This window comes from Culex pipiens, chromosome 2 (assembly GCF_016801865.2).
Source record: "Culex pipiens pallens isolate TS chromosome 2, TS_CPP_V2, whole genome shotgun sequence".
Taxonomy (NCBI): Eukaryota; Metazoa; Arthropoda; class Insecta; order Diptera; family Culicidae; genus Culex; species Culex pipiens.
Window position 1 is genome coordinate 223,308,644 of NC_068938.1, and position 11,667 is coordinate 223,320,310.

Here is an 11,667-nt window from a genome sequence, read left to right on the forward strand (position 1 = left end):
GCCACACAAAACATCACGGCACACTGCGATGACGCCTCATCACTTTGACAACACATCATCATCCGCCGCCGAGACTCCATTTGACATTTCTCCTGCTCGTAGTGGCTAATGGCTCGTTGCAAAGGGACTCAAAACAGGACGTTGAGCTTCCTTTTGCATACACGCTTTGATGCAGACAGTTTAAGCTCTGAGGACTCTTACACACTCTCTACCGCTCTGTTCTATCTTCTAGGTGTTTTGCTTGTTTCAATGTGACTATTAGATTATTCGCTTTTCATTTAGCTCTAGAGGTTTAAGTGACGCTTGTTGTTATACTATTAACTTTACTATATGCGCTTTCTATACTAACAGATATATCTATAGAAATAGTTTTTATTTTTATTTGAAAAAGTTATTCAACCAGCGAAGCATTATGCGAGTAACATGAAGCGAAGAGAGAAATAAACAGTGCTTAACAACGAAAAAGATTGAGGAACATTGTTATAAATAGTTCAAAACACAAGAGCATATTTTTATCACAACTTTGCAAACAAAGAAACCAAGAGATCTATGGACAGTGTGAACACTGAAGGAACTTAGTTGGCGTGGAAATGGAACGCTTGAACGTGATTAATTCCGTTTCATTAATCATTTTTGATTTTGTACAACTTCAAGAACATCGTAGCAACCTTGCTATCCCAAAAGCTTCAAAAGTTGCCACACGTTCAGTGGTTCCATTTCCCAAGGCCTGCTCTTCCCAACAGTGCCCACGTCCAGGATTTCGCGTGTAATTTTTCTACTTTCATCCTTCTCACCCTATCAGCTGCTGCAATCATTTTTTACGACCAAAGTTTTTACCTTAAATCTTTCCCCGCCACCACACAACACCCCTCCCACCCCACTTAACACCTGCCGCGCGAAAGCTGTCTCTATTTCTCTATCGCTCTCTGTTTCTGTCCAACCCCCCACCACCACCACCACCACATTACGCCCCCGCCCAGTCATCACCACCACCCCCCTTTCGCATCCATTTTGTTATCTTTCTCTCTCTCTTTCCTGTAGGCACAAAATCCGCATAAATGGCAAGGATATACTTTCATTACACCAACCTTTTGCGATCACTGCGGTTCGATGCTGCACGGGATTGCGCATCAGGGTTTTAAATGTCAAGGTACTCTCTCTCACTGTCTCACTTTCACTTTCTCACATCTCCTATCCTGACGTCTCTCCCCCCTCGTCTCTCATCATCCGGCTTTTCCGGCTTAGCCTACTGAGTTTTTGGTTTATCCACAGTCACCGCCCGAATAAATGCTTGTTTCCTTTATTTTTTTCCTTCTAAAATCTTTCGTTTCGTTCACTAAAATCAAACTTTTTTTTCCTCAAATACTTCACCCACCGAGGAGAGACCACAAGAACATTTTTCTATTCGTCTTAAGAAAGCATACCAAGTTGTCGCAAGTTTTTCCGCCCGTGTTTCGTGTTTCGACAGTTTTCTTTGATCGAGTTTTCTGTAATCAGTTCCAAAAGATGACTCCCGTAAACGTGTACAAAGTTGTGTAACTAGATTAGATCAACAAAAGTCGTGCTTGAATAAACTTTTGGTTTGCGATGAAAAACTGCACATGAAGAGAGACACGGTTTCTCTTGTTAGTGAAGCACAATAGTAACTGAAATGATGATGATTGTGTGGTGCATTCTTGAATCAACTAGAATAGAATAGAACCCAAGCCTGTTGCAAACTAGCTGATCTGATGTCGTTGTGTGTGCAGTTCCAGACTCGATTATCCGAAGGATTTTGCAAAATTTCATAAATAACTCAACGCGACATTTTGGAAGTTGATGTCAGTAAACGCTTCAGTTTCGTCAAGGTATGATAGGTTTGGGCTGCCTGAACATGCTCCAATTGACAAAAATGAATTTTAGTGGGTTCCATTCCAATAAATAAAATTGTAAATTTCGAGTGCAAATCCTGTGGAATTATTTTCAGCAACCATGCGCACCCACGAACCCGAAATTTACAATTTTAATTATTGGCAGGAAATTTTCTAAACATCTTTTCTAACGATTGGAGTGTGTTTAGGGAGCACGAATATATCATACCTTGACGAAACTGAAGCGTTTACTGACATCAACTTCAAAAATGTCGAGTTGACCTATCATTTATTTACGGTCGATGAGCTTAAATGTGTCCCCAAAAGTATTCTGAGAACCAAAGATGGTGGCCAATACGACAAATTTGTCACAATAATTTGGCCATACAAATCTGTATACCAAAATGCCATTAAATGTAAAAAAAACTGGATTTTATTTTTAAATGTAAAACTATTTCTACAACCTGTTTTACCCGAAACACCATTCTCAAATTACGATTTTTTCAAGTTATTTTTTTGTATAAAAGTAACTTTTTATCGTGGAGGTCATAACCATGCTCATGCTCATGCTTCTACAACCTGTTTTACCCGAAACACCATTCTCAAACTACGATTTTTTCAAGTTTTTTTTGTATAAAAGTAACTTTTTATCGTGGAGGTCATAACCATGCTTTACCATTCAGATATATTAATTGGATAGATAAAGTAATTGTATGAAGATTTGTATGGGCGAATTATTTGTGTAATTTCTAGTACAATTTGTTATAAATGAAAAACAAAAATTAAATATCAAATAATATTCCTCATTCTTAAAAGTATTGCCTTAAAAAGTTATAAGATGTGTTAAATTTCTCAAAATGCCACCGCCAATGTGGCTGCCATCTTGGGTTGCGTATTTCCAATTTGAGATATATACTGTTTTTAAAGTGTATAATCAAACTTTGGATAAAGCAGATTGGCAAAATTTTGTCTCTAAGACCATGGCATGTGACCGCATTGGAATTACAGCAAGTGCTTGAAAATTTCTTAAAATATCGAATTCTTGGGGGAATGCATTCATTTTTTTTTTAGATTTGTTGTAAAAATCGTAGAGTTTAGAAGTTTGGATAATCGAGACTAGACTGTATATTTGTGTCATCGAAGCAACCGTGTGGACGATGAAAGCTCTGCGATTGCACTTTATTGGTTGCTTGACCATTAGATTTGTAGAGTTTTGATCATACTTGAACATGTAATTTTGATAAAAGTAATGAAAGTAGAATAGAATCGTAAACCTGATCGTTAATATATTTTTAGAAATTAGATTATTGCAGCAAAAACAAAAGCCTTTTAAAAGCGTTATTTTTGAGATACAAGCTTCTTTAATTTGGTTTTCCTAGAATCTTTCTGAAAGAACACCATGTAAAACGATTCAAAGCAAAGCTTTAAATTGCACTCCGAACACGTCGTTATTGTTAGCGATACAATATTCCACCGCCCTCCTCCCCCGAGCAACATCGGAAAACAAATCCATCTTATTTGCTGAAAACCGTAAGGTTTATCGCTAGGAACAAATTTATTCAAATTCCCTGACCAACAAAGCTCCTTCTTTTTGTTCTTCCTGGTCCTTTCCTCGTAGCCTGCTTCGTGAGTATCTTCTGTTTTAGCAAATCCCACTAGGACGACGAGGCATCGAGCATCGCACGAGGAATATTTCATCTGGGAAGGTCTGTGGTCAAAATACCAAAGCAGGCTCCGGCGAGAAAGTAAAACACATTCTTATTCTTCTCGTTAGCCATGAGAGTGGGTGGGTTGGGAGTTGGGTTCGATCCTTCGATGGTCCCAGCTGTGCTTCCAGCTCTTATTGCCCACGCGCAAACACACACACACACAGTTTAGTAGGTAGTATCCATTCGGAGGGACGTCCGTCGACGACGGCCTGCTATGATTCACTGTTGTTTGTAGCGTTTGCACTTGGAATAAATTGCTGTCTTTGCGTCACGGTCACGAATTTTCCTCGTTTTTCCCCTGCTCGTACTCAAGGTAGGTAAATTAATTTCGCTTGTCGAAAAACAATAAAAACAACACACACATTACACAACAGCAAAACAAACAAATGTCAGTTAGCAGATGGGTAGTTCAAAGTTTTTCAATAAAAATCAATACATATTAAAAAAAAAATGACGAGATTTGTTTGTCATCCGGGAGTGATTCGGCAATCATTTTGCGGTCACTTACTTCAATTAAAATGCCATCCACTCAATTGTGGGCTCTCCACTTTGGTGATTGAGAAGGGTGTAGCATTTTTTTTGTTCGGTTGTTTGATTAATTAAACGTTTATTGGCGTAAACGATATCAGAATGTGGGATCTGAATCGAAGTTATTTATCAATAATGACGCAATTTTTGCTCAGATTGCAACGCTCTAAATTTCAAATACAAATGTTTAAAGCTGTTGATTTTTTTTTTATTTTAATAAAAATATATATCTTTTCTTGTATATGTTGATACAATGAATTGTTATTTGATTGTTAATTTTTTGATTAAATATATTTTTTTAGTAATCAATAGAAAAACGGCTTTTTTCACAAAAAGCATCCAATTCAAAAAAGGTATTTCGAAATCGTAAAAAATATCATACCTATTGAATTATATTTTCAAGTGATTGTGATTAAAATTTTCAAGTAATAATATCTGGAAAATATTTTAAACATCGTGAAAAAACTGTCTGAATTCCTTCTGATCAATTCTACCTGTGTCTTCCTTTATTTCAAGTGTTGAATGCTTGTCTTGCTGTATCTCTGTTTATGTTGTGTGTGCATTTTCTGAATTCCCCAGTTCCATACACGCACTCCCTTCTTGCTTCCTTCTCATGATTTATGCTCGGCTGTCGCATCGCGCGCTCGAGGTCGGCGTTGAAGATTTTACGTTTTTTTTTGCACCGAAGATGACAGCGCAAACAGTGGAATGAGAATAATGTTTAAATTCACGCGGTATAAATTTACACTCAAAGTGATACCGATTCGCAGCAGCAGCATCCAGCACGCAGTCAGTACTGTGACAGGTGACAAATGAAGCACTCGTGATAGAGTTTAATTTAAGTTTTTCATAAAATGTCAGTGGTTTTTATCTTCGGAGCCAGTCACATCGAAGTAGGTCATTTGTTATGACCAGTAGCGATAGCCTACAAGTGTGAGTTCGGTTGACATTGGCGCTGCAGATCAAAGTTGGTGACCCCATTATGGATTATAATCAACCAGAGTGAGGATTTCAGACGACGCCTGCTGCGATACGATTAGAGGGCTCGTCTTGCGGCGGCGGCTGTCAGTCAATATCGAACGAAACTCAATCAAACGGGAGAAGCAGGCGTGGTTACTTAAGAAACCACGGCTGCCTCCGATTGTCATCCGATTTGGGCGACGAAGTCGCATCAGTCAGCATTTCAAGTATTGGCATCAGACAGGAGAGGGCAAACCGTTCTGAGCAGGTTTCGCGGGCAAAATGAGCAGCAAATCCTTTTGCGAGCTCATGTTTGCAGAAGCGACAAGTTTGCTGGAAATTGTTTAATTTAAAACGATCAATTTCAATCAACCAACCAGGGGGGTGTGGGTTGAAGATTGAAAGGAATGTGCTGTGTGATCAATTTTGTGCTCTGCAAATTGATTAAGTTAGTAGCGTACGCAATAGCTGTGAGCGCTCTGATGGTATGACAGAGAAGAAAAATGCTGTGGTAATTCTAGACAGGGACTAGCCAGTAATGACCACTGGAAAATCTTTCATCAGTTTCGTTTACTTCCATTTAAAATGTAATTGATGATAAATAGCTGAAGATTATTTTTCTTTCTGTTTGTTTAAAAATCTATTGGGGTAACAAAATTCTGGACACATGTGATTGGCGTAAAATCACGATTACACAATTAACACAGTTGTTAAATATTTAAGCAAAATCTAAAAAAAAAAATCAGTGAAATTTAAATTATTTGAGGCATTCCATGAATACTCCAAACTTCCTTCCCCAATTTAAGATATCACATCGAATCAACCAAAGACAAGTAATTACGGCTAAGAATGTTCACCCGGGAAGCTGTAGAGCGCCTACCACGGCCAAACAAAATTTTCCTTCCGTTTCAAAACGTGTGAAAAGCAAATTATTATTAGCGCCTGAAAATATCCCAGCAGAAACCGCCTCGAGTGAAATCCGGCATCGCTGACGAAACGGAGAGCTAGCTTATTAGTGGATTCAGGCTCAGCTGATGTTTCTTTGGACCGTCGTCGGAAGTTGGCACATGATAATGGGCGGTGTTCTGACTTTATAAAGTTGGCCCAAGAAGGAAACTGCTGCCACTGACAGCCTTCCTCGGTGAAATCCCGCGGAAGGAAGTTGCTACACCAGAAAAAATGGCAACTTTTGCCAAAAAGTTTTCACCGCAAATCCCGTCGAACAGAAAAAAGGCCAACAAATATTTTATCCATGCTCTGACTATGGGAGGTTATCGGAGTAGGCCATGCTGTGGGAGGGATGCTTCCGTTCCGAGGGCGCGATAATGGAATTATCCCGCATTGTAAAACTGTCAGCGCCAACTGCGATCAATGTCGTCGGCGCTGCGCTGCTCAATCGATTGTTAAAAAATTAAGACTCTTCCATGTTTCCAGTTAATTGGCAGGCAAAATCTTTGACAGGGACATAATGTCCCCGGAGGATCCCGTTGGACATTGTCCCGTCAATCGGATACTCCCAAGTTGACACAATCGGAAAATTGGACCATGCAAAAACATCGTGATGTTCCACTGGATATTGCTAATTTTCCAACTGTTTGGTTACCATCGCTACAAGTGGCTTTTTCGCTGCCGCGAATTACAGTTGATTATCCGTAATATTTAATTTACCATAATGAACGAAATTGTTTGAAATTAAGGGTGAAATTCCCCTTTACGGCGTAGAGATAACAGTAAAAATAATCTCGCCGAAACGAGTAGCACGAGCAAACAATTATGGAAAAGATGGGAGAGAAGAGCAGCCGAAATTAAATTCAATTGACTAACCCAAGTCAAAGCAATAAGGGTAAAAAATTTCCTTCATTTTCATCTCAGCTGACGGTTAAGGGCACATCTTATCCAGTTTGCCGTCGACGTTGCTGATTCTTCACTCAAAAATCCAAGAGTGCCACGGGAGTCGAGGAGCAGTCCATTTTTTCCTGAGCGCACGAGTAATTCAACCTATAGTGGACTCTTGCCAGTTGTTTTTTTACATTTTTAACGAATTTTTTAAACCCTTTTTTAAATTATTATAAAATATATATATAAAAAATTTCGACGGTTTTGTTCGAACGCGAATCAGTTCAATACGGAGCGTCGGATCGAGGTGCTTTTTGTTGCGTTGGGTTCGTATAAGCCCAAGGAAGGTTCTTACGCCAAAAAGTTACAGCTTTGGCCACTCTGGAACCGATTCCGGAAAATCTGCAGATTGTACGGGAAAAGTTACGGTAAAATCAAATTTTGATCACAGAAGGCTGAATAAACACACAAGTTGAAACAAACGTCAACAAACAAAAAAGGCAGAACGAAGTTTGTCGGGTAAGGCTTGTAAAATATAAAAAAAATCAACATACCAACATTTGACAACTCAAATTTTAAATATTAAGGATTTCTTTTAAAAATTCAAAGCATTTATGTTTGACAGTTTAAAAAAAAGGGGGCCCAGAAATAATGGAAATGAAAAACCCATCGATACCTGAGGCTGCATTTAGTGGAACAAAGTCGATTTTCAATCATTTCATTCATCAAAATCTGACTTTTTAAATCGCTTACAACTTTTCAGGATTAATTTGTGCAGCATTGATCGGTGTGACAAATTTGTAGAACATTAAATGTCATATGAGAATCTCACTTTTGAGAATACTTGAATGCGCCACCTGCTGATCTGAAAAAAATAGTATCTGAATTCGATTAAAATTAAAATTTTAGTTTTAAATTAACCCAAAAATTATTATTTTACGCTTTTAGTTTAAAAACGTGTTATTGGCCCATTTTCCATTTAAGTTATTTTAAAACGAATAAGCATCGTGTTTTCCTGACAATTTTTTTTTGAGATTCAAAGAAAACTTCAAACTAAAGCAAGCCATTGAAGAGAATCGACGATTTTACTCTTCATTTTACTTAAAAATATGTCTATTTCCGTGTGCTTTATTTTGCAGAATCAATTTTATTTTCAGTAATTCGCTGTTTTTTGTCAATGGGCCATCCATAAACCACGTGGACACTATTTTTTAGTTCAATTATTGTCATTTTGATTATTTTCGTCATTTTCGTCATTTTGGTCATTTTGGTCATTTTGGTAATTTTTGTAATTTTGGTAATTTTGGTAATTTTGGTAATTTTGGTAATTTTGGTAATTTTGGTAATTTTGGTAATTTTGGTAATTTTGGTAATTTTGGTAATTTTGGTAATTTTGGTAATTTTGGTAATTTTGGTCATTTTGACATTTTGGTAATTTTGATAATTTTGGTCATTTTGGTCATTTTGGTCATTTTGGTCATTTTGGTCATTTTGGTCATTTTGGTCATTTTGGTCATTATGGTCATTTTGGTCATTTTGGTCATTATGGTCATTTTGGTTATTTTGGTAATTTTGGTTTTTTTGTTAATTTTATGTCATTTTTGGTCATTTTGGTCATTTTGGTAATTTTGGTCATTTTGGTCATTTTGGTCATTTTGGTCATTTTGGTCATTTTGGTAATTTTGGTAATTTTGGTCATTTTGGTAATTTTGGTCATTTTGGTCATTTTGGTCATTTTGGTCATTTTGGTCATTTTGGTCATTTTGATCAATTTGGTCATTTTGGTCATTTTGGTCATTTTGGTCATTTTGGTCATTTTGGTCATTTTGGTCATTTTGGTCATTTTGGTCATTTTGGTCATTTTGGTCATTTTGGTAATTTTGGTAATTTTTGGTCATTTTGGTCATTTTGGTAATTTTGGTCATTTTGGTCATTTTGGTCATTTTGGTCATTTTGGCCATTTTTGTTATTTGGTTATTTTGGTCATTTTGGCCATTTTGGTCATTTTGGTCATTTTGGTAATTTTGATCGATTTGGTAATTTTGGCCGTTTTGGACATTTTGGTCATTTTGGTCATTTTGGTCATTTTGGTCATTTTGGTCATTTTGGTCATTTTGGTCATTTTGGTCATTTTGGTCATTTTGGTCATTTTGGCCATTTTGTTCATTTTGGTCATTTTGGTAATTTTGATAATTTTGATAACTTTGGCCGTTTTGGACATTTTGGTCATTTTGGTCATTTTGGTCATTTTGGTCATTTTGGTCATTTTGGTCATTTTGGTCATTTTGGTCATTTTGGTCATTTTGGTCATTTTGGTCATTTTGGTCATTTTGGTCATTTTGGTCATTTTGGCCATTTTGGTCATTTTTCCCATTTTGGTAATTTTGGTCATTTTGGTAATTTTGGTCATTTTGGTCATTTTGGTCATTTCGATAATATTCGTCATTTGCGCTATTTTGATAATTTCGGACATTTTGGTCATTAGTTTTTGAAGAAAAATAGGGGCCATCAAAGGATACCCAAGTAACATTTTTTTCCAGGAGTTCTACAAGAGCTCTTCAAGATAGCTACAGCATAGCAGTTTGGACCGCGGTAGGATAAAACTCTCTTCAAGTACTCTTCCAAACTCCTGAAGAAGTTTTGAAGAGAATTTTATCCTACCGCGGTCCAAACTGCTATGCTGTAGCTATCTTGAAGAGCTCTTGTAGAACTCCTGGAAAAAAATGTTACTTGGGATAACATTCTTTTTTATCGAAATTCTCGCTCAATTTTCTTTAGAATGCTACTTGAAAATAACTTTTGTTGTAAGTTATGAGTAACACATGTTTTTTTTATAAAATCGTCAAAAAAAAGCCTTGCTAAAATAGAGGGATGGTCCAATCAGCTTCAAACTTCCAAGTTTGGTCCAAATCGATTATTGACCTATCTACAATCAACTTTGCTCAGGTTGTTACGGAAGAAATCAAAAAGACTTTAGAGTGTCAGTGCTGGACCTGGTTAGGACCCGTAATTGAATACCATTAAGAAAAAGTGACTTCGTAGCATTTTTATTGAAACTACTTTCAGAGGGTCACTACAGCAAATAAGTCCACAAATGGATAACATACCCTAGTCAAAATACAGTCGGTGTTACAGTAGGCGAGCAGCCGATCTCCTGAACGACTACTGTCTGTCTGTCACTTGAGCCATTTCCTCCCGTGCTTTACGCTAATGATTATTATTACACACTGTTAAAAGAAGAGTCGATTTTGGGAAGGGTGGTGTAGCTACGGAAATAAAGAGGAAAGAAGAAAAAGAAGAGTGCACATTATCATCCAATTTGAATCACGTAGCGAAAAACGAGTGTGGGTGTGGGCTGAATGATGAAGGGTAGGGTGAGGCGGGGTTCGTTGTTTTCCTTTTCTTCGTTAGCTTCCCGTTGTTCGTTTTGTTGCCGGCGGCCTACTATGGCATTTCTTTCTCGTTTAGGTGTCCCTGGAAGAGCTGTTTCTACCACCTTCGCACGGATTCCTTGTATCCTTTCGAGACGGATTCACTCGGTTTTTTGCTGTTGTCTTCTTTTTAATAATGGAAGCGCTAGAGCCCGACGACAGCAGGCAGTGTTGCCAGCTCGGCAACATTCCCTTTGAGTCGTTTACCATGTAAAAGACCGTACGTCTCCATTAGGACGTAATGTCCTAATGAACATTCCAAGGCCTGCTATGAGTGATCGTCACCCAAGCTAGCAACCCTTTTCACAGACAATGGGATGAGCCCCGTCATACTGTGCTAATGTTTTGTTCCATTGTTTTTTTTTGGTTTCTTGCTTCTCATGACACGATTTTTTGCCCCTATTAAGCAGCGTATCGTGTATGCCTTTAATCCTCCGCCCAACCACCCAACCCTTGTGGAAGTCTGGAATGGATGGTTTTTTGGTCTACTGAAGATAACCAAAAGATAGTCATCACCGTCGTTTCTCACCCACTTTGTGGGGATGGTATTTTTCAGCTGGTTTCCTACCGCAGGCCCCGATTAGGGCTGGGTATGTGTGTGTGTGTGTGTATGTGTGGTAATCCAACTCACTTTTGGCTCATAACCATGCTGCCAAACACAGTTTGTGACATAGAGGAAAAGCTCAACACTCTCACTCGCTGGAGAGCTTCCAGAAAGCTAGATCTGCGGGCTCAGTGGGGTAAAGGTGACAATTTTTGTCCTTGTTGACAACATCCCTGTAAGTTCTTAGGCCTCATGTTTTGTTGAGTACTTATGGGAGAAAAAGTTTTTCCTCAACTTCCCCCCAGACCGAGTTTTTCTCTTCTTTACATTTATTCCTGGAAAATGTAAAACGTAAACACTGTCTCCGAGTCAACTTAAGTTTTTTTTATACTTTTACTTTTTTCACCGAGAGTCGTCGCTGTCGCGTAGTAGTCTGTCACTGGCGTAACAAAGTTCGCCAACTGAAAATGAGAATGGAATATTTACTTATTGTTATCTGTTTGTGAAGTTTGAGTAATCGTCTTTTTTCCATTTGGGATGTGACGACAGCACAAGAAAGAAACTAATCGTTAGGAAGAAAAACTCAGAATTTGGTTGTCATGGCCAACTTTTATTTCATCTGAATTACGACTCCAATCAAACTTTGCACTTTCTCGTTAAAATCTGTCCGCCCTATTTGCTATGCAAACTTTGCCAATTTCTTTGCCTTTCAAACTTGATTTGTGTTCCTATGTGTCTATCTTTATGTTTCATTCTCTGTACATCTCTGCACACATACTATTTATCCTACTGCACACACTCACATTCAC

The 11,667-nt window shown here is 37.9% G+C and overlaps 1 protein-coding gene across 5 annotated transcripts in view; it reads left to right on the forward strand.

Moving 5' to 3' along the window:
- Window positions 1–11,667, forward strand: part of LOC120423697 (protein kinase C, brain isozyme-like) — an 89,312-nt gene that overhangs the window by 60,820 nt on the left and 16,825 nt on the right. The window contains exon 5 of one of the 5 annotated variants that reach the window (XM_039587595.2): window positions 1,042–1,150. The exons of the other annotated variants lie outside the window; for them this stretch is intronic. Coding sequence (XP_039443529.1) covers window positions 1,042–1,150 — 109 coding nt within the window. The remainder of the gene's footprint in view (window positions 1–1,041; window positions 1,151–11,667) is intronic. 5 annotated transcript variants of the gene reach the window in all.